Here is a 26864-nt window from a genome sequence, read left to right on the forward strand (position 1 = left end):
GGCTGCTAAAGCTGGCAGCTGTCTCCCGTTCTTCTGCGCCCTGCAGCCCAGGGGGCGCTTCCGAGAAGCGGGGGAGGGCAGCCAGCGCCTCCCTCGCTACCTGCCGTGCCGGGGCCTTGGCTCTGATCTTTAACTACCGCAAAGTTTGCAGTCAGGTCCCAACACGTGGGTGCCTCGGCCTGGCCCGGCCTCCGAGGCCCGGCTGGTGGCGCCGGCTTCTCCGCCCCGAGGGGTCCGCCTAACCTCCACCATCCAGCGGCACCGCCTCGCTCCTCCTCGCCTCCCACCTGCGCGCGAACCCCACGGCTGCGCCCTGGGACTCGCACCCCTGCCCTCCCGGGCGGCAGGAGACCCGCAGCCAGCCCCCTCCGCCGGCCACCCCGCTGCCCCCCGGGCGCGCTCGCGGCGTCCCCGGGCCCCAGGCAACGGCGCGCGGCTGGCCCCCCCAACTCGGCGGCCCCGGGAAGACGCGCGGCCCGGGAGGCGGGGACTGGGCGTGCCGCCGGCGTCCGGCTTCCGGAAGCGGGTGTTCCTCGGGCTCTCGCCTAGCGGACCCGCGCGGCGTCCGGAGCTGGAGCATCCCCGCCGGCGCCTCCAGGAGCTGCGGTAGCCGCGACCGCCGCCTCCACAGCGCGACCCCGGCCCGCGACCCTCTCCTGCCCGCCCCCGGCCCCCACGATGCTGCCAGTGTACCAGGCGGTGAAGCCCAATCCGCTGCAGGACGCGAACCTCTGCTCGCGCGTGTTCTTCTGGTGAGCACCCTGGGTGCCGCGCCTCCGCCGGCACTGGACACCTCCTGCCTCTGGTCCCCGAGGGCGCGATCCGGCCCGCCCTCCACCACCCGTCCCTTGGTCCTTCGGCCGCTGCCGTCCCCGTCAGCTCCCTCCCGGGCTTGTGCCTGATGCCGCCGGTGCCTTATGGGGTTGGGTGGCCGGAGCGGTTTCCGCCTGTGCCCATCGGTCCACGCTGGGGCTTCTTGCCACGGTGGGGCCGCCGCATGGGCCTTCACGGCCAGCCGCGTGGTGCCTGCCTGCGCCCCAGCGCGCGCGGTCGGCGGCTGCGGGGACCTTGGGGCGCAGCGCACGTGCGCGCCTCCCTGCCCTGCTGAGGGATCTCGCGGACCCCACCCGCCTTTGGTCCCGGGGGAGAGGAGCCGGAGGCGGAGAACTGAGACTGGCAAAAGGTGGACTCACTCCCCAGGGGACAGCGTCCGGAATCCCCCAATTCCCACCTTTAGCTGGCTTCCCACGCACCGCGCAGGGATTCTCAGTCCTCCTAAATGAAAACCGCACTTTTTTCCTCTTTGTAAACGCCAGTTCATGGACAGCGTCCTTTATCCTTTATCTAACCTGATCCAAAGCCATCTCCCAAAAGTCCCCCACCCTTTCCTCTGTACCTTACGTGACAGCTGCATTCCAACTCCCGGGAGCTCCTGCTGTGTGTCTTCTCTATGACCATGTCTTTCTCCGTGTGTGTGTGTGTATGTGTAGTGGCACGTAGTTAAGGCAAATTTCGTGTGGATAAAATAACATTTTTAAAATTATTTAATGAATGGAAATCCTTCAACAAAATCAGCTTCCACACTTTGCTTTTGACTGGGACACCCACAGGCAAGGCCGGTGGATGTCTTTGACCAGCTCCTCTCCCTATTGCCAGTGTTTTCGCTTCCACCTGTGAGGACTACTCTGGGGATGGAGTCCCTGAGGCCTTGTGGAAGGAGATGTTATCGGGATCTCTACCTCTCAGAGATGCGGTCCTTGGCCCTGATGCAGGTAGTTCTGTCAAGGAATCTTAGGTCCTAAAACCACTTAGTGGTCACCTCCTCCCTCTTTCGTGAAGAAACACTCAGGTGAAGCAACGTGCAAAGTGCCCAGAGGGATGAAGCGTCTTAACGAAGGGTTTCTAGCTAGTGCCTGTGACTGTTAAATAGGTGGGCCTGAGCCTTTGTGTTTTAATCACACTCGGTTGATAATTAGACCTATTGTTTCTTGATCTCTCTGCCCTTTAATCTTTTCCACATATTCTGATGATTAAACTCCCCCCACCCCGCCTTTAATGGAAAAAACCCAGGAGATCCCAAGGGATTGAGTGCTTGTACTCTTGTTTTAATTGTAGTTTATTCAGTCTTCAGGGACACCTCTTGTCTGTTGGGTGGCAGGAGGAAGGAATATGGGTGTGGTTACCATAAATAACCTGAAGGTAAACGGCGGTGGGTCTCCTGAACTTCAGGCAGGTCAATAAACTCTTGAAGCACTTCCTATTTGTGGATTTTCAGGGCGGAACTGAAGAGTTGAAGGAAATTGGAAGATAATGAACGACTGGTGCCCATTTCTGGTTTCCCTGCTGGGTGTGTGGGGAGGGGAGTTACCTCTATTTTACATGTGAAAATACTGAATTACAGAGGTTAAATAAGTTGCTTAGGACCACAGAGTTAGTAACGATCTTAAAAAAAAGCAAAAACAACCTGTTGATTGTGAGTCAATTCCAGCTCATTGTGACCTTAAAGCATAGAGTAGAACTGCCCCATAGGGGTTCCAAGGAGCAGTTAATGGATTTGAATTGCTGACCTTTTGGTTAGTAGCCGAGCTTTTAACCACTGTGCCACCAGGGTTGCAGGAATGGTCTGCTGCTGCCGTCGAGCAGGATGCAAAGCCAGGCAGTCTGGCTCCAGAGCCGCTGTTGTGACTGTTCTACTGTGTAGCTTCTCCAGGGTTGTTGTTGTTGCTCGCTGCTGTTTCTTTGGCCCTGACTCATGGCAGCCCCCATGCACAACAGGATGAAACACTGCCCAGTCCTCATGATCCCTGCCGCTCAGAAAGTTGCGATCTGTAGGGTTTTCTTTGGGTGATTTTTGGAAATAGATCTTCAAGCTTTCCTCCTAGCTTGGAAGCTCCACTGACTGAGGGGTGGTGGTGTGCATCGGCTGGCAACGTCACCAGGTCTCCCGCCGGGCAGGTGAGAATCGCACCACTGCCCCACCACTGCCCCACCTGCACGTGTGTTGTTAGTTCCTGTGGAGTTGATGTGGACTCACGGCAACCCCATGTGTGCAGGGTAGAACTGCTCCGTAGGGTAGTCAAGGCTGTGACCTTTTGGAGGCAGATCACTACTTGTCTTCCAAGGCGCCTCTGGCTGGGTTTGAACCGCCAACCTTTTGGCTAGTAGTTGAGCCCTTAACCATTTGCACCACCCGAATGCATGGGGAAGGCTATTTGAACATATCTTTGCATTTTTCTTTTTTCCCTTGGGGAAAGAGCAGAAATGGTTTTGTATTGGAAACTTCCAACTTGTACCCTTAGGTTTTAGAACTCGGAAAATGGAAGTAACTCTAAGTAAATGAATATGTGACAAATCTCTGGAAATCCATAGGTTTTTTTTTTCCCTTCCAGAATTACTTTTGAATTCTTTTACAATGGCTACTTTCATAAATACCTGGATTTTAATAAATAACATTTTTCTTCCTCCCCACCCCCCAGATACCAAGCTTTGAACTCCTGTCTGAAAAGTTCCAGTTTTACCAGAGACAGCTCAATGAAATCATTAAAGGAACAGCTCTTGATCTGGTGTTTTTTAAAGATGCAATGACTCATCTTACTAAGGTTCTAACTATTGACTATTTACTGATCTAAACAGATTCTGTAGAAGCTTAGTAAATTTTATAGATACTTTTTTTTCTTTATTGAACCTTAGATGCAGATTTACAGAACAAGCTAGTACACATACTGTTTTATGACGTTGGTTAACAACCCCATGACATACCAACGCTCTCCCTTCTTGACCTGGGGTTCCCAATTACCAGCTTTTCTGTCCCCTCCTATGTTCTTGTCTTTGCCCCTTTAGCCTTGTTTTGTTTTATTGGCCTAATATTTGGCCGAAGGGCGAACCTTGGGAATGACTTCATGATTGAGCTAGAATGGTGTTAGGGGGCCATACTCCAGGGGTTTCTCCAGTCATTGTCAGGCCAGTAAGTCAGGTCTTTTTTTGTGAGTTAGATTTTTCTACATTTTTCTTCATCTCTGTCCGGGACCCTCTATTGTGATCCCTGTCAGAGCAGTCAGTGGTGGCAGCCGGGCACCGTCTGGTTGCACTGGACTCAGTCTGGTGGAGGTCGTGGTAGTTGTGGTCTGTTAGACCTTTGGACTAATCTTTCCTTATATCTTTAGTTTTCTCCAACATCCTTTGCTCCCAGAGGGGTGAGACTGGTGGAGTATCTTAGATGGCCGCTCACAGGCTTTTAAGACCCCAGACGCTACTCATCAAAGTAGAATGTAGAACATTTTCTTAATAAACTATGTGACGCCAGTTGAGCTAGATGCTGCACAAGACCATGGTCCCCACAGCCCCCAACTCAGCAATTTGGTCCCTCAGGGAGTTTGGTCGAGTCTATGGAACGTCCATGACCTTGCCTTATACAAGTTGTGCTGGCTTCCGCAGTATTGTGTACTGTCTTGCCCTTCATCTAAGTTACCACTTAATCTATTGTCTATTTACTGTTTTTCCATCCCCACCCCTCCCCTCCCCTGTAACCATCAAAGATTATTTCTTTTTGCGTGTAAACCTTTTCATCAATTTTTATAGTACTGGTTTCATACAATGTTTGTTCTTTTGTGATTGATTGACTTATTTCACTCAGCATAGTGCCCTCCAGATTTATCCATGTTGTGAGATGCTTCACAGGTTCATCATTATTCTTTGTAGTTGTATAGTACTCCATTGTGTGTATATGTACCATAGTTTATTTACCCATTCATCTGTTGATGGGCATCTAGGTTGTTTCCATCTTTTTGCTGTTGTGAACAGTGCCGCGGTGAACATGGGTGTGCATATGTCTATTCTCGTGACGATTTATTTCTCTAGGGTATATTCCTAGGAGTGGGATTGCTGGATCATGTGGTATTTCTATTTCTAGCTTTTTACAGAAGCGCCTTATCGTTTCCCAAAATGGTTGTATCATTTCATTACTGCCAGCAGGGCATAAGAGCTCCAGTCTCCCTGCAGCCTCTCAAACATATGTAATTTTATGTTTTTTGACTCGTGCCAGTAATTCCAGGGTGAGATGGTATCTCATTGTGGTTTTGATTTGCATTTCCCTAATGGTTAGTGATCATGAGCGTTTCCTGATATGTCTGTTAGCTGCTTGAATGTCTTTTTTGGTGAAGCATCTGTTCATTTCCTTTGCCCGTTTTTTAATTGGATAGTCTTTTTGTTGTAGCAGTGTTGGATTTTCTGGTGGATTTTAGAGATTAGGCCTTTGCCTGCTTTGTAATAGGCAAATTTTTTTTCCCCCAGTCTGTAGGTTCTCTTTTTACTCTTTTGGTGAAGTCTTTTGATGAGCATAAGTGTTTAATTTTTAAAAGATCCCAGCTATCTAGCTTATCTCCTGGAGTTTGTATGTTGTTATTTATGGTTTGTATCCTGTTAATGCTATGTATTAGAGACTCTAGTATTGATCCTGTTTTTTCTTCTCTGATCTTTATAGTTTTTGGTTTTATATTTAAGCCTCTGATCCGTTTTGATTTAGTTTTTGTGTATGGTGTGAGATATGGGTCCTGTTTCATTTTTTTATAGATGGACATCCAGTTTTGCCAGCACCATTTGTTAAAAAGACTGTCTTTTCATCAATCGATGGACTTTGGGCCCTTGTTGAAGATCAGGTGGCTATAGGTGGATAGATTTATATATTGGTTGTCCATTGGTCAGTGTATCTGTTGTCTCAGTACCGGGCTGTTTTGACTACCATAGCTGTATAGTAGGTTCTGAGGTCAGGTAGTGGGAGTCCTTTTTTCTTCTTCTTAAGTAATGCTTTACTTATCCCAGGCTTCTTCCCTTTCCATATAAAGTTAATGATTAGTTTTTCCATGTCTTTAAAGAATGTTGTTGGTATTTGGATCAGGTTTGCCTTGTATTTGTAAATTGCTTTGGGTAGAATTGTCATTTTCACAGATGTTGAGGCTACCTATCCATGAGCATGGTATGTTTTTCCTATTTATGTAGATCTCTTTTGGTTTCTGGCAGTGGTTTGTAGTTTTCTTTGTGTAGGTCTTTTACATCCCTGTTTAGATTTATCCCTAAGTTTTTTTTTTTTAAGGGTATTATTAATGGTACTGTTTTCCTGATTTCCTTTTTTGTCATTCTTATTGGAGTATAGGAATCCAACTGATTTTTGTATGTTTGTCTTGTATCCTGCTACTCTGCTGAACCTTTTTATTAGTTCCAGTAGTTTTCTAGTGGAGTCTTTTGAGTTTTCTATGTGTAGTATCATTACCATGTGCAAATAGGGATAGTTTTACTTCTTCCTTACCAATTTGGATGCCCTTTATTTCTTTTTCTTGCCTTATCACTCTAGCTGGGACTTCCAGCACAATGTAAAATAGGAGTGGTAATAAAGGGCGTCATTGTCTTGTTCCTGTTCTCAAGGGGAATGTTTTCGGCCTCTCTCTGTTAAGAATGATGTTGGCTGTTGGTTTTATTTATGTGGTGGTGTAGATGCCATTTATTATGTTGAGGAATTTCCCTTCTACACCTATTTTATGGAGAGTTTTTATCAGGAATGGGTGTTGTACTTTGTCAAATGCCTTTTCTGCGTTGATTGAGATGATCATGTATTCTTCCGTTTGTGTGGTGAATTATGTTGATGTTCTAATGTTGAACCATCCCTGAATACTTGGTATGAACCCTACTTGGTTATGGTGTATTTTTTTTTTTTTTTTGATATGATGCTGAATTCTACTGGCTAGAATTTTGAGAATTTTTGCGTCTATATTCATGAGTGATATTAGTCTATAATTTTCTTTTTTTGTGGTGTCTTTGCCTGGTTTTCCTATCAGGGTTATGCTGCCTTCACAGAATGAATTTGAAAGTAACCTTCTTTTCTATGTTCTGAAATAGTTTGAACAGTACTGGTTAAGCTTTTTTCTGAATGGTTGGTAGAATTCTCCAGAAAGCCATCTGGGCCAGGGCTTTTTTTTTTTTTAATTACCTTTCCAATCTCTTCTGTTGTTATGGGTCTGTTTAGGTTTTCCACAGCATTTTCTTTTAGTTTGATTTGGTAGTACATTTCCAGAAATTGGTCCATTTCCTCTAGGTTTTCAAATTCATTGGACTATAGTTTTTCATAATACTCTGTCATGGTATCCTTTTTATTTCAGTTGGGTCTGTTGTAATGTCTCACCTTTCATTTCTTATTTGGGTTATTTGCATCCTTTCCTGTTTTTCTTTTGTCAGTTTGGCTAGTGTTTTGTCAATTTTGCTGATCCTTTCAAAGAACCAACTTTTGGTTTTGTTGATTCTTTCTGTTATTTTTCTATTCTGTATTTCATCTCACATCTTTATTTTTCCTTTCTTATGGTGGCTGTGGGCTTCTTTGCTGTTCTCTATTTGTTTGAGTTGTGTAGCTAATGTTTTGATTTTGCTCTTTTTTGATCTGTGCACCTGTTGCCATAAATGGACCTCTGAGCACTGCCTTTGCTGTGTCACAAAGGCTTTTGTATGATGTGTTTTTATTTTTGTTTGATTCTTGGAATTTTTTGATTCCATCTCTGATTTCTTCTGTTACCCAGTGGTTTTTAAGCAGTGTTATTGAGTTTCCATGTAATTGGTTTTTTTTTTTTTTCTTTGTTCTTGTTGTTAATTTCTACTTTGATGGCGGTATGTTCAGAGAAGATACTTTGCATTATCTCATTGTTTTGGATTTTGTTGAGGGTTGCTCTGTGGCCTAAGAGGTGATCTCTGCTGGAGAATTTTCCATGTGTGTTGGAAAAGCGTGTGTACTTTTCAGCTGTTTGGTGGAGTGTTCTGTATATGTCTGTGAGGTCACGTTGGCTGATTGTGGCCTTTAGACCTTCTGTATTTTTTGTTGAGTTTTTTTCTAGATGTTCCGTCCTTTACTGAGAGTGGTGTGTTAAAGTCTCCTACAGTTATTGTGGAACTGTCAATGTCTCTTTTCAGTGCTTTTAGAGTTTGTTTTATGTATTTTGGAGCCCCGTCATTGGGTGCATAGATACTTATTATGGTTATGTCTTTAGAATGGAGCATCCCTTTAGTCATTATATGGTGCCCTTCTTTGTGTTTTATGGTAGATTTTGTTTTAAAGTCTATTTTATCTGGGATTAGTATTGCCACACCTGCTGTTTTTTGGTAGCTGTTTGCTTGATATATTTTTTTCCATCCTTTGATTTTTAATAAACGTATGTCGTTTCTAAGGTGTGTCTCTTATAGACAGCATATTGATGGATCTGTTTCTTAATCCCTTCTGTCACTGTGTCTCTTTATGGGTGTATTTAGGCCATTTACGTTCAGTTTAATTAGTGATAGGTGTGAGTTTATTGCTGTCATTTTGTAGTGCTTTTTTTTGTGTGTGGTGCTGATGTTTCTTTTGTTCTCTTATTCTCCTGTGCTGAATTCCTTTTGTTTGTGGATTTTTTTTTTTTCATTTCTTTTGATTTTGTTTTTATTGAGACTTTATGTTTTTCTTTATTTTGATGAGTAGGCTTGTTAACTTTCTTTGTGGTTACCTTGAAATTTACCCTTATCTTCCTAGGTTTGAACCAATCTGTTATTATTTGGTATCGCCTTGTCTTCCTCTCCATTAGAAAATTCTATACCTACACCATTTATTCCCTCATTTATTGTTCTGACGTTGACATTTACAGCTCTGCTTCCCTGTTGTAAATCTTTTTGTTTTAAATAGTCCTGGAGAGTTTATATCCAAGGTTGGTATCTAGCTGGTGCGATTTTGTGTCCTAGATTCCAGTTGTGGTTTGATGATGTTTTTCTCAAACCAAAGGACTCTCCTTAATAGTTCTTGTGAATTTGGGTTGTTTTTTACATATTCCCTTAATTTCTGTTCCTCTGGAAATGTCCTAATTTCACCATCATATTTGAACAAGAGTTTTGTAGGGTCTGTTATTCTTGGTTGGCAGTTTTTTTCTTTCCAGGTTTTATATATGTCATCCTTCTTGTCTGCTTGGTTTCTGCTGAGTAATCAGAGCCTAGTCTTATTGTTTCCCCTCTGTATGTGACTTTTCGTTTTTCTTGAGCTGCTCTCAGGATTCTTTCTTCGTCTTTGGTTTTAGTGAGTGTGATTATGATGTGCCTTGGTGATTTTCTTTTGGGGTCTGTCCTATACGGGGGGTTTGTTGAACTTCTTGGATGGTCAGGTTTTCATCTTTCAGGATATTAGGGAAGTCTTCTGTCAGCAGATCTTCAAGGATCCTCTATGTGTTTTCCATTTTCATTCCCTGTTCTGGAACTCCGATCACTCACAACTTTTTGTTTTTGATTGTATGCCACATAATTCTCAGGGTTTCTTCATTTTTCTTCATTCTTTTTTCTGAGTTTTCCTCAAACAAAGTGGTGTCCAAGTATTTGTCTTCGGTTTTGCTGATCTTGTCTTCCATTGTTTTAAACCTGCTCGTCAGACCTTCTATGATACTGTCCATTTCTGAAATCTTGTTGTTTATCTTTTGGATTTCTGATTGTTTTTGTATGATTTCTAGTTGTGAATTTATTTTGACGTTTCTGTATTCATGAATTGTTCCATTTTGTCTGTATTTTCTATGAATTTGTCTAGTTTTTCCTCATTTTTATCTGCTTTTTGCTTCAACTCTTAGATTGCTCTGAATATGAGAGATTTCAATTCCACATCAGGTAGTTGTAGTCCCTTTTCTTCTACTGGAAAGTCATCTGGTGTTTTATTTTGGGTGCCTACTGGAACCATCCTGTCCTGTTTTTTTTTATGTGTTTTGATATTGTCTGCTGTCTTTGAGACATTCAGTGTTTATATTCTTCATATACTGATTGTAGATTTGTTTGTCCCATTCTACTTTTTTATTTGGTTATGTGTAAACAGGCAGGCTGTGTGTTCTTTGTTGTTTGCGGGCATGATACTTTTTACCTCAGTGTACAGTGGACAGGGCCAGTCACTCAGCTGTGGTACAGGAGGGTAGTTCCAGCTGAAGGGAAGGGGCTGTGATGGGTTGTTTGTGGTACATACTCTGGCCGACAGGGCTGGCTGGAGGTCAGTGCAGGGCAGGTTCTGGTAGACTGTGCGACTGCTGCTCAGGGGTGTGATGTTCAGTGCATGGTGCAGGTAAGCAGGAGGGAGGGGGAAGGTTGTGATGTGTGGAGCTAAGTTTGATATGGGAAAGAAGAGAGAGAGGAGAGAGAAACAGGAGACAAAAACAAAAGGAAGACAAAAAAGTGCTGAGGGATCTTGCTGTTGGAGTGGAGAGACAAGAAACTGAGCCGTAAAGACAGAGAAAGGAATAAGAAGAGAAAATAGACAAAAATTGAAAAAAAAAGAAAAGCCCCCAGGGATCCCACCTGCGTGGCTGTGCAGACCGTGGAAGTGGCTCTCAAGCTGCGAAGTACAGCTCAGTTAGAAGGGGCAGAGATGGCACACAGTGCCAGTTATTCAAGAGATAGGAAAAGAAGGTGTAAGGAGTGAGAAATGAGAAACTGAGAAATGAAGAAAGACAAAAAGGTAAAAGGAAAAATAAAAAACAAAACAATGACCCCAGGTTCTCACCAGCACAGCTGTGCAGACAGGGGAAGTGGTTCCCAATCTGCACAGTATGCTCAGCTAGAGGGGGCCCCCAAGCTGTGAAAAGAAAAAACAAACAAACAAAACAGCCCTGGGGATTCCACCAGCATGGCCACGTGGACTGGTGAAATAGTTCCCCAGCTGAGCGGCGCTTCACAGCCTGTCAAGAAGAAACAGAAGGCACACAGAGCCAGGTGTTCAAGAGAAAGGACAGGGAGGTGGTGAGAGGCAGGGAAGAAGCCAAAAAAAAAAAGCAAACCAGCAACAAAGAAATGGCATTGAAGGTGCCGGCCAATGTGGGCAAGGTGAATCCAAACAGCGCGGAGCTGGCGTCTCTGGGCAGAGAGACTGTGGCTAGCTGGGAGGCGACAGAGGCCAAGCAGAGGGAGGAGGGGTGGGGGGTGGGAAAGCGTGTATTGCTGGTTACTGGGTGCTCTGCCTCCTTCTGGGAGCTCTGTAAAACTGCTTTCGTGTACCCTCTGTCTGCTGATCTCCGACAGGAGTCCAAGATGGTGAATCCGTGTTCTGTTAGCTGACAGAGAGTCTCTTCTCATATCTCTCCTAGCTCTCTGCTGTCAGGTTCTTATTCCATTCAGTGCTTGGTTGAGTTCTTTATCTCTTCAGTGGACGTTTAGGGCTTCAGAATTGATGTTTGTCTCTGTCTTTCTTAGTTTTCCCGGTCTTTGCTGCAGAGGGATGTTGTGGTGTTTCTGTCTATAGTGCCGTGTTGGCACCACCTCCCTACCTTTGCTCTTAATGGCTAGAGTTTCTCAAGGGAAGTTCTTAAGTTCTTCCTGGTGGAGGGGATGGGTGTGAAACATCTATCACCACACCCTGATTTAAGGCAGCTGTTCTCAAAGGATAGTACTCTGACCCCAGCTTCAGCAGCACCTGGGGACTTGTTAGAAATGCAAATTCTCAGTAACCACGCCCCACTGATTGGGTTGGGAGTGGGGTGTAAACAAGTGCTCCGGTGATTCTGTTTTAAGCTTGACACCTGCTCACGGCTTGAAGTTATTCTTCTCGTTGACTTTGTCATTGCACTGCATTCTTAAACTTTTAGAAGAGAGGCATGACTTTGTGATGTCAGTTTTGGACAATGATGGCCTTTCTATATTTGTTTACCTTCTGCAATTTGAGAAATTTTAAAGTCTGAGGCACCTCAGTGATTTTCTGGTGTACCCCTCGTTTAAGCTGGAAAGCTTAAATGAGTCCAGCCGGAAGTAGCCACAGGGAGACAAGCCCACCTTGTAGAGAAAAACTACTTTTTCTTCTTTTGCTTGGATGTTCGCTTTTCTTCTCAAATTTCTAAACTTGAACACTGGTTGTTTCCTACCCAGATGATGCCAATAACTAGCTTAATAACTTATACAAATGATGTTACATGGATTTTGGTGTTTTCGTAGCCGTTTTTCCTGGAGGGTCTAAGAGGAGTCACACATCGTGGTGGATTTTTGAAAACCCTTTTACTATTGTGGTAAGAAATTTAAAAGTATGAAAAATGAACAAAGGAATAAGGATGATTTATTCCTATGAGCCAGATATACCTGCTGGTATCTTGACTGTTTCTTTTCAGCCTCATCCCCTGCAAACATCTTTGTGCACACATGTGCACCACTTCTCTACAAAACTAGTTTTAAACCCTGATTCCTTTTTTCATTCAATTTTCTAGAGTTAACATTTATTTCTGGCATTAAATACTCTTCAAAATATGATATTTAATGATTGCAGCTTATATAGTCTTTCACTATTGTTGAACACAGTTTATTTCTAATAACTAGGAAACCCTGGTGGCGTAGTGGTTAAGTGCTACGGTTGCCACGGCTGCTAACCAGAGGGTCGGGAGTTCAAATCCACCAGGCGCTCCTTGGAAACTCTATGGGGCAGTTCTATTCTGTCCTATAGGGTTGCTATGAGTCGGAATCGACTTGACGGCACTGGGGTTGGTTTTTTTTTTTTTTGATGTAATGAATATCCATACCCCTATATTTTGGTGCCTCTTTAAATATTCTGTATCCCTAGAAGTAGAATAACTGGGTAAAAGGCCAAGTTGCTTTCCAGCAGAATTAGACCAGTTAACCCTCTTAATAGTGGTTTGTGTGCTCATTTTTGGGTACATGGTCAACTTTGGGTATTGAGTTAAAAAAATTTTTTTTTTCAAGTCAGTGTTCTGGCACAGTGGTTAAGAGCTGTCTATGGCTGCTAACCAAAAGGTCGGCAGTTTGAATCCACCAGCTGCTCCTTGGGAACCGCGTAGGGCAGTTCTCCTATGTCCCTAGGGTTGCCGTGAGTCAGAATCAACTCAGCAGCAACAGGTTAGTGTCAGACAGTTTTAATTTAAATTCATTTGATTATTAGTGAGATTTAACTTTATTCCTGTTGATTGACCATGTATTTGCGTTCGTTTGAATTGTCTATTCATGGGTTTTTGGCATTTTTTCTATGAGGTATTTATTTTTTGAAATAACTTGTAATAGTGCTTGAAATAGTTTTCCACTTGCCTTTTAATTTTGTTCTAAAGTTTTAAGTTTATCTGTCATTAGTTATATTTGAATCCTTTTTGGCTTCTCTTGTTGGCTTTTGTTCACTATTAATATATCTTTTTTGTCAATCCCCGGGTCAGCAAAATCTCCATATGTATTTTCTTTTAGCTGTGTGTTTCATTTTTAACAATAGAAGCAGCTAGAATTTCTCTTAGTATTTCCTATGAGATAGGTTCCAGTTTCCCCTAAAACAACCCGTTTTCCCTTTGTCATTTACTGAATAATTCTTCTGATTGGAAGTAAACGGTGTAGAATATGAACGGTGTCCAGGTGGATACTAGGTTGTCAAATGCCCTGGCTCCACAGGAGAGCGGTGAGGGCCTGGCTCCCCTGACGCCGGCTGGGTCTCAGGCGGTGAACTGTCAGCTTGCACAGCGCCATCTCTTGTGGAAACTACCACTCTCTGGAGACTCGTCCTAGAGAAAGCTGATGACATGAGGGCGAAACGGAATGGCTGGGTGCGGGGGATGGTTTGGAGAGGTTGGTGGTGACAAGCCCTCGGTACATATTGTCAGCGAATGCATAAAACACATTTAATTCAGATTACTAATTTTTGTTCCACTTTCGGAATACCTTTTACATTGATCTCTCTGTACTTCTTCATCATTGTTGTTGGTTGCTGTTGAGTTGATTCCAACTTATGGTGACCCCGTGTGTGCTGAGAAGAACTGTGCTCCATAGGCTTTCAAGGCTGTCATCTTGCAGAAGCAGATTCCTAGGCCTGTCTTCCGAGGCACCTATGGGTGGGTTCAAACCACAAACCTTTTGGCTAGTAGTCAAGTGCCTAACTTTTGTGCCATCCAGGGGCTGCAAATGTTGATGGAGGCTGAGTTCGCTTTCTAGGGCTTTTTCTCTGGCCTGATCAGTTCCCCTTCCTTAAGCATTCCTGTTTCTGTTCCACTAATACTTACTGAGTGCTTACTGTTCGCTCAGAATTTTGTTCTGTATTTTACATGTAATATCTTATTTAATCCTGAAACAATCCTATGAGTCAGGCATTATTGTACTTATTTCACAAATGAGGAAATAAAGACCCAGAAAGGTTGGGCAACTTACCAGTGGCCTCATAGCTGAGGGGTTGCAGTGTCAAAGCTGGGATTCTGCCCAGATCGTCAGAATATGTCATGGAGTGTGCCCGCAGGTCCCTGAGTGGTGCACAGTTTGCCCTTAACTGCTTGCATAAAGGTTGGTAGTTCGAACCTACCCAGTGGGTGCTGCGAAAGAAAGCCCTGGTGACTCGCTTCCATAAAGATTGTTGTTGTTGTTAGTTGCCATCAGGTTGATTCTGACTCGTGGCAACCCCATGTGTGCAGAGTAGAAGTGCTCTACAGGGTTTTCAAGGCAGTGACCTTTCAGAAGCAGTTCTCCAGCCCTTACTTTTGAGGTGCCTCTGGGTGGGTTTGAACACCAACCTTTTTGTTAGTAGTCTAGCACTTAACCGTTTGTGCCACTTACGAACTCCTCTGTAAGGGCTGCAGCCAGGAAAACCTTACGGAGCAGTTCTGTTCCGTGACACGTGGGGCAGCCATGAGCAGGAATCCACTTGATGGCAGTTGGTTTGGTTTTTTTTTATTTTTATCTTTTGGTGCCCTGCAGCAGGCATTTGGTACCATCTGAGGCCAGGCTCCTGTCTGCTGTGCTCTAGCTCCAGACAGGTAAACGTTGGCTGAGCGAATAAATGAATATGCTGAGCATGCCATTAAAAGTCTGCTTAACGAGTATATATGCTCAGGATGCATGCATGCATCTGAAGCCCTTTGTGACACTACCTCCTGGATTATCGTGAGGGGTGTTGGCACCTTTACCCATTGAGTTCTTAAGGCATGTGCGTAAGTCATCTTTTCTTCTTCTTTTTTTGTGTCTTAGGTGAAAGTTTACAGCTCAAGTTAGTTTTCTTATTCAAAAATTTATATGCGTATTGTTTTGTGAAAATGGTTACAATCCCTGCAACGTGACAGCACTCTCTCCCTTTCTACCCCGGATTCCCATGTCCATTTGTCCATTTTTCCTGTCCCGTCGCACCTTCTTGTCTTGCTTTTGGGCAGGAGTTACCCATTTGGTCTCATATATTTGATTGAACTAAGAAGCTCCTTCTTCATGTGTGTTATTGTTTGTTTTCTTGGCCTGTCTAATCTTTGTCTGAAAAGTTGGCTTCGGGAGTGGCTTCGGTTCTGGGTTAGCAGGGTGTCCAGGGGCCATAGCCTTGAGGGTTCCTCTGTCAGTCATCCTTGACTTCATTACCCTCATCAGTGGCATCAAATTCTATTGATTGAACTTCAGAAGTGCTTCTTGGAGTTTTTCACTTGTTCAGCAAATGTTTCCGGAGTGCCGGTGACTGGGATCTGTCTGTGAAGGAGACAGACATCCCTGGCTTCCCGGAGATTTGCCCCTCGCCAGCAATGCTCTGGCCTCTGTAGACTCTGGGCTTCTCTTCCTTCTGCTGGCTCTTCCTGCTGCCAGTCTTTCCCCTAAAACAAACCTCTGCCGGTCTTCTGCCTGAAAACTTGTAACTCTCAGAGCAAACCTAAATTCTTCAGTGCAGCATTCCATATCCCTCAGGTTGTGCTTCTCAGGCCTTATCTTTCATCATACCTCACCCAAATGGACTTTTCTAATGAGGCTGATCTTTTAATGATTCTACCTTTGAAAGGCTGATGTTGGTGCCTGGACTGAGGCCGTGACAGATGACAGGTACCAGTCACCAAGCTCCTGGATGGCAAAAGTCATAGTTAGAGGTGGGAAAGCCAGCCAGTGTCATCTTGCAGTGACATTGCTGTTTGTTACAAGGCTGAGCCCCAATCCAGGTCGGGTATCAAAGTTGAGTAGTGCCCTATCTGGAGCTAAGGTGCCCAGGTTTAAACCTGAGGTCTGCTGCTTCTGTGACCGTGGGCACGTTTCCTCATCTGTAGAATGGCGATAATAATCACACCCACCTCAGAGGGGTATCGAGAGCATCCAGTGAATGAAACGCCCTTAAAGCATTTAGTATAGTGTGGCACAGAGTAAGCCTTGAGGAGCCTTCATCTTGCTACGTTTAACACTTGGGAGGCCTAGCTTTTTCATTTGTAAATTGACAGGGTTTGTTTATCTCCCAGACAGGTTAAAAATGTTAGTTTCTGCATCCCATTCCGCAGTTGGTTTAAGTCACCTGGGCACGCATGATTATCTACAAATTCTTAAATGTATTCCTCATTATTACTAGGGCCGTTGTTGTCAGTTGCCGAATCCAGTTGATTCCAACTTATGGTGATACTGTGTGTGCAGGGTAGAACTGCTCCATAGGGTTTTCAAGGCTGTTCCCTTCCAGAAGCAAACCTCCAGGCCTGTCTTCTGAGGTACCTCTTTGAACCGCCAAAAAATCTTTTGCCTAGTATTGGAGTGCGTAACCATTTGCACTACCCCAGGACTCTTGAGCCCCAGTCCTTATTTAAGGAATCATCATCTCCTGGGATGGGGGCGGGAGGTGGTAGCACCCAGAAATCCGGATTTTTATACATGCTTCCTGGGTAATTCTGATGCTAAAGTTTCAGAACCACTTTTCTTTGAATTTTTTCCACTCTTAGAGTCTAGTTCTTGAAAGCACATTGTCTGGGAGGTCAGGGTTAGTGATTTGACCCCACTGTGGTTTAGGTTATTTATTCAACAAGTGTGTTGCCACTGTCAGGAACGAATTACCCAGTAAGCAGGGTATGCATGGGCTTACTTGTGCTTGCTTACGTACCTGTCGCACAGAATTTCTCCCTTTGATGTGGCGAAACCCATGCGAAATGATGCACTGCAGATTGGTGAGTCAGCATGAGTCAGCCTGTACCTGCCTTGCTTATTGGTTAACCCGCCCCTGATTGCCAGGTTCAGTTCCATAGTCCCTGAGATTCAGAGAAAAGTGAAATCACATCCCTGTTCTTGAAGAGCTCACGTAGTTTAGTTGGAGACAGTGGTCTCATTAGTTAAGGTAAGTAATGCTAAGTGCTAAAAACAAACAAATATACAAACACGCGAAATACCTTCAAATCTCAGTGGGTTAATAAAAAAAAAAGTGTATTTTTCCTGTTGTAGTTCATTTGAGGTCAGCTGGGATGTAGAACAATACCAAGCACTCACTTGGTAACTGGACTTCCTATACTTGTGGTTTGGCCTTCCTCTCGGTCTTCTTTATTCACTTGGAAAGAGGTTGACAGCCACAGGGCTTTTTTTTTCCCTTTAAATTTTTTATTACTTACTAATTAAAAACACTTGATGTGGCAGGTTTTTACATTCCAGGCTTGGAAGTGACATACATCATTCCCGCTAACATCTGGCTGGCTGGCTGGTCTCATGGCTACAACTGACTACAAGTGGGGTGAGGAGGCTAGAAAACTTAGTCTGTGTCCAGCAGTCTGTGCTGCAGGAATTACGGCAACACAGCATAGTGTGTGCTGTAGGAGAGGTCTCAGTGCGGTGGGGGTGGGGAGTTCTAAGGAGGAGTTGACTCTCTCAGGTGGAGAAAGTGGGGAGAGTCATTCCAGCCAGGGGATGGGCATGTTTGGGGCACAGAATTGTGGAAAGGGGTAGTGCGTACTGAGAAAAGCGTGGAGGGTTGTGAAGTGGACCCCCCAGATGCCATGTCCCTCACTGCTAGCTGGTGGTGTTTGCCAGTGTCATTCAAGGTCACACTTCTTGCCTATTTCATCCCAGCTGGCTTTTTAGATTTTTGTTTATTGCATCCCTCCAGTCCCATACTCCAGTCCCATGGGTTTGAATTATGGGTTTGATGAAGAATATTGAATATATCATGGTCTGTCAGAAGAATAAACAAATCTGTCTTGGAAGAAGTACAGCCAGAATGCTCCTCAGAAGCAAGGATGGCAAGACTTTGTCTTATATACTTTGGACACGCTATCAGGAAGGATTAGTTCCTGGAGAAGGACATCATGCTTGGTAAAGTAGAGGGTCAGCAAAAAAGAGGAAGACCCTCAATGAGATGGATTGACACAGTGGCTGCAACAATGGGCTCAAGCATAAGAACAATTGTGAGGATGGCACAGGACCGGGCAGTGTTTTGTTCTGTTGTACATAGGGTCGCTATGAGTTGGAACTGACTTGACGGCACCTAACAACAACAGTCCCGTTTTTGGTGAACACCTGCAGCCTCGCTAGCTCCCTATTCCATTTTTTGGTCTATGCCCACTTCTGTGCTGGCCTCGTCTTGGACCTAGTCCCTGCCTGTTCTTTTTCAGTAGGCCACCTCTGTCTGTTTTTCTTCTTCAATCTCAGGATTATAGAGTAGAAAGGGAGAAATCCTCTAGTCCATCTGTATACTCAGTGCAGGAATCCTTTCCTTGACAGTGTCCAGTGGGGAAGTTCACTACTCTTAGGACTTCTTATTAGAATGCTCAAATTGTTGTGAGCCACAGTTTTCTTTCCAGGCAATTTCTACCCATTTGTACCTTTTTTATACACACAGGGCAAGTTGACTTCCCCATCATCTACTAGCCTTCTAGTATTTAAAGACAGCTGTCATGGCCCCATTAAATCTTGTCTTTCAGAGAAATGTTACTTCCCAAGCTGGTCTTAAGTGGCATGAATTCCAGACCCGTCTTAAACATCTGATCGAACTGACTGCTCTTTATTCTAATGTGGCATCTAGTATTCTAGATGTGATCTGACTATGGGGTAACACATTAATGAGCTACATCATTAATTCAGCAAGTGTTTTTGAGTGCTTACTGTGCTCCATGTAATGTTGTAAACCAGGGATCAGTAAACTACAACCTGCAGGCCCAGTCTGGCCCACTCCCTGTTTTTGTAAATAAAGTTTTATTGGAACACAGCCATGCTCATTTGTTATATGTTGTCTGTGTGCTACAGCAGCAGAGTCGAGTATTTGTGACAAAAACTGTGTGACCTTTAAAGCTTAACATACTTTCTGGCCCTTTGCAGAAAGCATTTGCTGACCCCTGTTTTAGACACTGGGGATATAGCAGTGGGCAAGGTAGATAACAGTCCCTCCCCCCTCATGGAACTTAAATTCTAGAGAAGGAGACAAGCACTGAACAAGATAAGTAAAATATAGTATGTTATACTGGTAAGTGGTAAAGGTAAAAAATAAAGCTGGGAAGAAGGGGATTAGCAATGTGGGTATAGGGAAGGGAGATGACAGCTTTAGGTTAGGGTGGCTGGGGAGAGCTTCACCAAGAAGACACACATGCGAGATGACCTGGGGGAGGAGGTGAGGGAGCAGGTCACGAGCACTCTGAGGAGAGGGATCGGCAGGTACAAGGGAGCAGATGATGTGGCCTCTGTTGGCCATTGGAGGACTTGGCTTTATTCTGAGTGAAGTGGGGCCATTGAAAAGTTTTGAGATGAGGTATGATAGGGACCCTAGCCTTGGTAAGGTCACTCTGGCTGCTGTATCAAGAGTGGAGTGAAGGAAGGAATGAGTGGAAGTAGTGAGACCTTTCAGAGACTTTGCAGCAACTCAGGTGAGAGATGATGGTTGACTTTGACCTTGACCAGGATGGTAGAGGTGGCAGTGGCCAGAAGTAGTGGATTCAGGGTTGAGCTTATTTGAAGGTGGAGCTGAGGTTCTTTGTGCTAAGTAGACTATGGAATGTAAGAGGAAGAGTCCGGGATGTGGCCTGAGCAACTGGAGGGATGGTGTCACCATGAAAGCAGGTGGGGAAACCTGTCAGAGGAGCAGATTGGAGGAGAAGATCAGGAGTTTGGGCTTGGTCTTGTCAAGCATGAGATGCTTGCTCCACATTCAAGTGGAGATTTTGGGTAGATAATTGGTTATGAGTCAGGGGCTCAGGGAAGAAGCCTGGGCCAGAGATAAAATTTGGGTGTCATGAGCAATATGTATGTGTTTGATATTAGATACATAGTAACTGACTTCGTGGTTTTTTCCCAGATAAACTGCTCCTGGAGTAATAATGGATATTACAGCAGTCCCTGTTTAAGCTCATTTTGTTGGTTTCAGAGTTTCAGCATCTTGTTGCCTGTTGAAGGTTCTTTGGAAACAGTTTTAGTCTGAATGCTAGGAAGGACAGGTCCTAGGCTTGTCCTCCAGGTTGTCATTGATCCATCAGTCCACACCATGGGCAGTAGGTGAACTTGGCCACAGGCGTTGGGAGAGATCCTGTTGTCTGCTTTGTTGGGGTCCAGAGGCCTTGTATCTACTGGGCAGTTACCCTAAAAGCCTATGAAAAAAGGAAGTGAGGTTAGATTGGCATGATTTACTCTTAATGAACAGTGGCTGGCTCCTAGTCCTGCCTTTTCTAAGCGCTCACAGACTGTCGTCTTCAAGTGATCATTGGCATGCATTATTTCGATTAAGTTCTTACTGGCTTTAGTTTTTGAACCTGTGCAGGGGTTCCACGGGAGAAAGACCTGGCAATCTGCTCCTGTGAAGATTTAAAAAAAAAAAAATTTTTTTTTTTTTTTTTACAGCCTACAAAACCCTGTGGGGCAGTTCTGTTCTGTCATATGGGGTTGCTATGTGTCGAAAATTGACTCGATGGCATCTAACAACAGCAACTTTATTTTGTCCAGTTTCTTTCTAGTGAACGCACAACAGTTTTTCAACCCTCATTGTGCTTGAGTCACTTGGGGAGTTATAAAAATACTGATGCCTGGGTCCTTCCCTAGGCTAATTTGAGTCAGACTCTCTGGCGGTGGGACCCGGGCACCAGTATTTTTAAAAGGTTCCGCAGGAATTTCTGGTGTACATGGAACGCTAGGAACCATTGATTAACATTAGTCTCAGAAACATTTCTGTGTTTATGTCCATTTTCCTGGCCAAGGGTCCAGGGCTACCCCACCTCACCCTGCTTTCAGGTTCCTCTCAGAGGACTTGCTCATCCGAAAGCAGGACAACAGCCGCCATTATGTGGTACATTCGTCCTCCTGGGTGCTCAGCAGGTGGCTCCACAGGGCCCTGGAGAAGAGCAAGGGGGCTTGCTGTGTGCCAGGGGTCTTAGAGATAACTGTGTCAAGACGCTTGGCTGCTAAAAGAAAGGTTGGAGATTTGAGTCCGCTCAGAGGTGCCTCAGAGGAAAGAGCTGGCAATCTCCTTCTGAAAAACCAGCCATTGAGAGCCCTGTGGAGCGCAGTTCTCTGACTCACAGGGGGTCGCCAAGAGTCAGACTGGACTTGACAGTAACTTATTGGTAACCGCTTTTTGAGGGTGGTTTTGTCCTTATTCTCCAGGTGAGGAAGCAGAGACCACAGAATGTGGGGAGGGGCACCCAGGTGTGGGACGTGATGGAGTGTTAAACTGAATCAGATGCCAGAGCATGAGCTTTGCTTTGGTCTCTGTGCGGCCGTGTTTATTTCCTCACCCCGGGTCACGGAAGGACTCCTACATTGATTGAGCTAAAGGGAATAATTAAGTAGAAACCTCACAATTCTAAATTAAAAGTTTTGTGAGTATAGAATTGCTCATCTGATAAATTGCTTTTATTTGTAAATCTTTATTCCTGTGTTTCGCTGGTCGTGTTACGCCTGAGATGATGTTGTAAACCCAGTTGACCATTCTTTTATGATTCCTAATGAGGCAATCCTTCACCAGCTGGGCAGTGTGCACCTTTTTCTCTAAAGATGGTATGAAAGGTGTCTGGCCTGTTGTAAATAGTAAAAAAAAAAAAAATAGTAGCAGGGAGATTTTTCAGTGGCTTCAAACTGTAGACTAGGCCTGGATGGATCTCATTGTCACCCAATCCAAATGTGGCATTTATATGAATTATGAGTGTTTATTAAGCAACACAATTTGTTCAGCTGTAAAACAGAGTAATACACTCTTGGAAGAAGTACAGCCAGAATGCTCTTTGGAAGCAAGGATGGCGAGACTTGTCTCACATACTTTGGACATGTCATCAGGAGGGAACCGGTCCCTGGAGAAGGACATCATGCTTGATAAAGTAGAGGGTCAGCGAAAAAGAGGAAGGCCCTCAATGAGATGGATTGACACGATGGCTGCAACGATGGGCTCAAACATAGCAACGATTGTGAGGATGGCGCAGGACTGGGCAGTGTTTCATTCTTTTGTACATAGAGTTGCTGTGAGTCGGAAATCACTCAGTGGCACTTAATAACAACAATAGATATTAACTGGCATGTTACAAGTACAGACTAGGCCCTCGATAAATGGTGTTAATATGTTTAAGTAATGATTGTTAAGTTATTACTTTAGTCTTAGTCTGAGTTTCTCTAACTTGGAGAAGTAGAGTTTGTGAGAAGTGGGGCATTATGGAGAGAGTGTCAGACTACAGCAGAAGACCTGAGTTCTGGTGCTACGATTGTGCAGTTATTAGTTGTGTGACTTTGGGTAAGACACTTAACTGCTCTGGGGTTTGGTTTTCTCTCCTACAAATGAGGAAAATTAAAACTACTCACAGTGTGTTCCAAGAACTGTATTTAAATATTTAAAAATAATTTGCTAAATTCACTCTTTTATTTGCCCTTTGGTACTGCCTTAAATGCCAAGTCTTATTTAACTCTTTACTCATTTGTGTCTGTTGTCAAAACCGAATTGTTCTTTGAGGTCAGAAACCACTGTCTTGTACACCTTTATCTCTCAGCGCCCATCTGAACGTCTTGTGCTTGATATGCTTAATGAAGGACTGGAAATTATTGCCTGAGTCTTTATCTGCATTTCTCTAATTTGGAATTTAGCAAAGTACCTCACATAGGAGCAAGCAAGAAGTTGGGGATTATGGAGAGAGCGTCCGACTGGAGCCGGAAGACCTGGCTTTTGGTCTGTGATTTTGTACGTGTTAGGATGTGACCTTGGGTAAGACACAGGGCCACTTGGGGGCTTCAGTGTTCTGTTCTGCCATTTGGGAAAATAAAAAGACAACTCATGCTGTGGTCCAAGCGTTATCTTTAAAATATTAAAAAAATTGTAAAGTTCTAGGAGCTTATTTTTTGGCCCCCGCCGCCAATCAAGCTAGGACAACCAGCAGGGAGCAGAGATGGAAGCAGTGCGGTGTGTAATACAGATCTCTGCTGAGTGGAGGAGGGGTCTGTTAGCAACTGTTGATAACTACTGTCCCGCAGAAATGAAGAGCTGTTGAAAAAGGTAAATAAATTTATACCCAGAATTGGGCCACTGTCTGTGGAAGGACCTTGAGAATTAGAAGGTGGTACTAATACGTCCCCAGGAAGTCTCCGAGGAAGTAGTCTCCTCAGCAGAGCAGCTTGGCTGAAACCGCCCCGTCAGCCTCTCTTACTGACTTCCCTCTTTGCACTAATAGTGTGTGTGCACATGGTTGGCTTGAACCTCAGAGTGTCTGTGAGTAGGGGAAGAGTCTGCTCAGTGACACTGGGAAGTCGGTCAGTTGGCTCTCTTGTCTGGAGGTTCTCAGTGACTCCTAACACAGCCAACGTTCTACACAGCTCTGCTTGAGCTGCTTTCTGCAAAAACCTTGGGTGGTTTCTCCTTGAGCATGAGGCCGTCCTCTGCGTGGCCCCGCTTACTCTCCTGCCTCCCCGGGTATCTGTTGTTAGGCAGTCCCTGGCCTTTTCCCTGACCACACCCCATGTTTGCTGTCACGTTCCCTTAGCTCGTGCTGAAGCCCTGTCGAGTGCTCTCCCTGCAGCTGAAATCCTCCTTTTAGTCCTTCATTCAAAGGATGTGAACTGGTGGTCCTTGATTCAAAGAATGTCATGTGCTGATTTTTAAAAACTTACAGTTATATAGGGCTTACTGTGTGTGTGTGGCGGGGGGAGGGGTGGACTGTTCTACGTACCTTATAAATGTTACTTACTTAATCCTGATAACAAATCTAAGGGATAAAAAAAATCCAAACCCAACTCATTGCTGTTGAGTCAGTTGCGACTCATAGCGACTCTATAGGACCGAGCTCTTAACCACTGTACCACCAGGGGTCCCACCTAAGGGACAGGTTCTGCTGTTACCCCACGTCACACAGCCTGTGCATGGCGGAGCCTGGATTGAAACCCGGGTAGCCTGGCCCAGAGTGCTTGCCCGAAGCTGCAACCTAGTGCTGCCTCTGGGTTCTAGGTGGGAAGGATAGAGCGCTGAGCAAGCCAAGTGCCTTCCCTCAAGGTGCTCACGTTCCATTCGGGGAGACCATAGAAGCTTGAATCTCCGCTAAATACCAAGATTGGGGGTCTCCACCAGAAAGGCCGTGTCAACTGTGTAGCTGTAAGACTGTCAGCACTGTGAGGGTAGTATCTCTGTGATTATCACTCTACATCCCAGTGCCTGGCACACAGCCCTGGCACACAGCAGCTCAGTATTTTTGAAGGAACAAGTAAAGCGTTGATACCATCCAACTAACTGTGGTTGCGTCTTCCACTCTGCTTGTTGCTTTCTTGTTATGTGCCGCCAAGTCAGATTCAACTCATAGCTACCCTATAGAACAGAGTGGAACTACCCTATAGGGTTTCTAGGTTGTAATCTTTATGGGAAGGAGCCTTGGTAGTACAGTGATTAAATGCTGGGCTCTTAACTGAAAGATGGGCAGTTTGAGCCCACTAGCAGCTATGTGGGCAAAAGATGTGGCAGTCTGCTTCATAAAGATAGCAAATTAGTTTCCCATTTGATAATTTGTACACAGGCACTTTCTTATGCCAAGCTTAAGATAAAGAAATGGAGGCACAGAGAAGTTAAGAAACTTGCCCAGTGTCACAGAGCTAACAAGCCACAAAGCCAGGATTTGAATGCAGGCAATTGCCCCTCTAAATCTCTGCACCCTCCTGCATCTCAGTGTAAGGTATGCCCATCAGAAAGAGATCCTTCTGGTGGAGAAAGTTAGAGGAGGGAAGGAGTGGAGGGCAAGAATTAGAGCAGTGCCAGGTACAAGTGAGAGGCTGCAGAAGGGAAGGGCAGCCAGAGACAGTCGGTGGAGCCTGTAAAGAACCCTTGGTTCCCTCAGGGAGGAGGAAGCCTTTTAGGGGACTGTGGTATGGGCTTGTTCGGACACAATTCTGGTTCACACTGTTAAGAATTCATGGTCTTCAAGAAGATGGGACCGTTTTCAAAGGAAGAGAGGGGAAGGAAATAGGATCATCTTCAGAATTAGTCCTCCGTAGCCATAGAGTTGCTGTGAGTTCCATGGCAACTGGTTGTTTAGTTTAGCCAGTCTACACCCTGGTCACATGTGGCTAGCGGCCCCTGGATTGAACAACACAGCCCCAGAGCAGTGCTTCTCAAAGTGGCTCTGGGACCGGCAGTATCAGCATCACCTGGGGACTCGTTCGGCCCCAGGTAATTCCAATGCATGTTCAAGTTTGAGAGCCATTGTTGTAGCCCTGGTGGTATGGTGGTTAAGTGTTTGGCTGTTAACCCAAAAGGCTGGCAGTTCAAGTCCAAACCAAATGCTCCTCGGAAGCCCTGTGGGGCAGTTCTCCTCTGTCCTAAAGGGTTGCTATGGGTCAAAATGGACTCAACAGCAATAGGTTTGGTTTTGTTGGTTTTGTTGTAGGGCCGGTTTTTAAACTTTTTGATCACGTCCCACAAATTTTACATAATGACCCAAGGCACGCATATTCTCATGTGTATGTATCGCAGTTCTACTGTGTTGTATAGGGTTGGAATGAGTTGGAATTGACTCGAAGGCAACGGATTTGGTTTGGTAGAGCTGTGGTTTAAAGTACATGTTCAAATCAGGAACATTTGTTAGCAATGCAATGATTAATGAGCCTGTGTTAACATGATTGTAGAGTACACTCTGTTTCCATCATTTTCTCATTGTACTGAAGCCAATGTCATTTGGATTTTGACAGTTCTGGGAGACAGTTTACTGCACCAGAAGTTTAAGTGATATAAAAAACATGCCTGACCATTGTCTAGAATATCCGGAATTGCCTTCATGCCTATAAAAATTGATGAAGGCAATATGTGCATGAGGACTACTTAAATAGTATATTTATTGTAAGAGTACTGCATTACTTTGAGGTCTCCATTTTAAGCCAAAAAAAAAATCCCAGCATCTGTTTGGAAACTGTGACCCTGAATCCTTTAAGTTGCATTTCTTTAACAAAGGAGTGCATCTTTCTAATGAGAAAAGAGCTGTTGCTAAGGGAGAGTAGTCAAAATACTTTTTATAAACCCATTTTGTAATTCCCACTATTTTCCACCCCCTTGGTAATGGTACATTTTTTATGTATCGTACACACACACATAGTTATACCGGAAACATGTGAGAGCCGGAGCTCGAAGAGACGGTTTTTTCTCAGTCTCAAGAGTTTTCCGCCTTTGACAGAGTGCAGCTTACCACTTTTCTGTCACAATCAGTGGAAAATATGTGATTGCCCTTCTCTGAGGCATTTCCAGGTTTCGCAGGTTTTACCTTATGTATTTCTTTATACACATACATGCGCGTGCACACACGTATTTTAACAAAAAATGAAGTTTCTGGAAGCAGTATTCTGTTTCATGGAACAGTAATGTGTGCGTCCCATTGATTTTCTATTCGTAAAAAAAAAAAAGTGATCATGGTCAAAAACTAAACCCATTGCTGTCGGGTTGACTCCGACTCATAGCGACCCTATAGGACAGGGTAGAGCTGCCCCATAGGGTTGGTTTCCAAGGAGCAGCTGGTGGATTCAAGCTGCTGACCTTCTGGTTAGCAGCTGTAGCTCTTAACCATTACGCCACCAGAGCTCCTACTAAATTGACTCGATTCCTGTCTTAACCCTGAGTTTGAGAACCCCTGCTTTTGAGCAGATCCAAGAGGCTGCCATGTAGTGAGGCTGCACCTTCAAATCCACTTTCCCCACACTGGAGTACTTTCCTGCTTTCCTTCTTCCTGGCTGCTCAACTGCTCTACACA

General features: G+C 44.6%; 1 protein-coding gene across 3 annotated transcripts in view; it reads left to right on the top strand.

Annotated features, from left to right (window-relative positions):
• Nucleotides 1-612: 612 nt before the first annotated feature.
• ABCC4 (ATP binding cassette subfamily C member 4 (PEL blood group)) overlaps nucleotides 613-26864 on the top strand; it is a 323862-nt gene continuing 297610 nt past the window's right edge. Inside the window, exon 1 of one of the 3 annotated variants that reach the window (XM_064269982.1) lies at nucleotides 613-752. In XM_064269982.1, the coding sequence (XP_064126052.1) occupies nucleotides 679-752 (74 nt within the window). In that variant the 5' untranslated portion in view covers nucleotides 613-678. Of the gene's footprint in view, nucleotides 753-7644; nucleotides 10849-26864 lie in introns of those variants that run through there. The other 2 variants (XM_064269981.1, XM_010589388.3) reach the window with 2 other exon arrangements.

This window comes from Loxodonta africana, chromosome 17, assembly GCF_030014295.1.
Source record: "Loxodonta africana isolate mLoxAfr1 chromosome 17, mLoxAfr1.hap2, whole genome shotgun sequence".
In the NCBI taxonomy this organism is placed as follows: domain Eukaryota; kingdom Metazoa; phylum Chordata; class Mammalia; order Proboscidea; family Elephantidae; genus Loxodonta; species Loxodonta africana.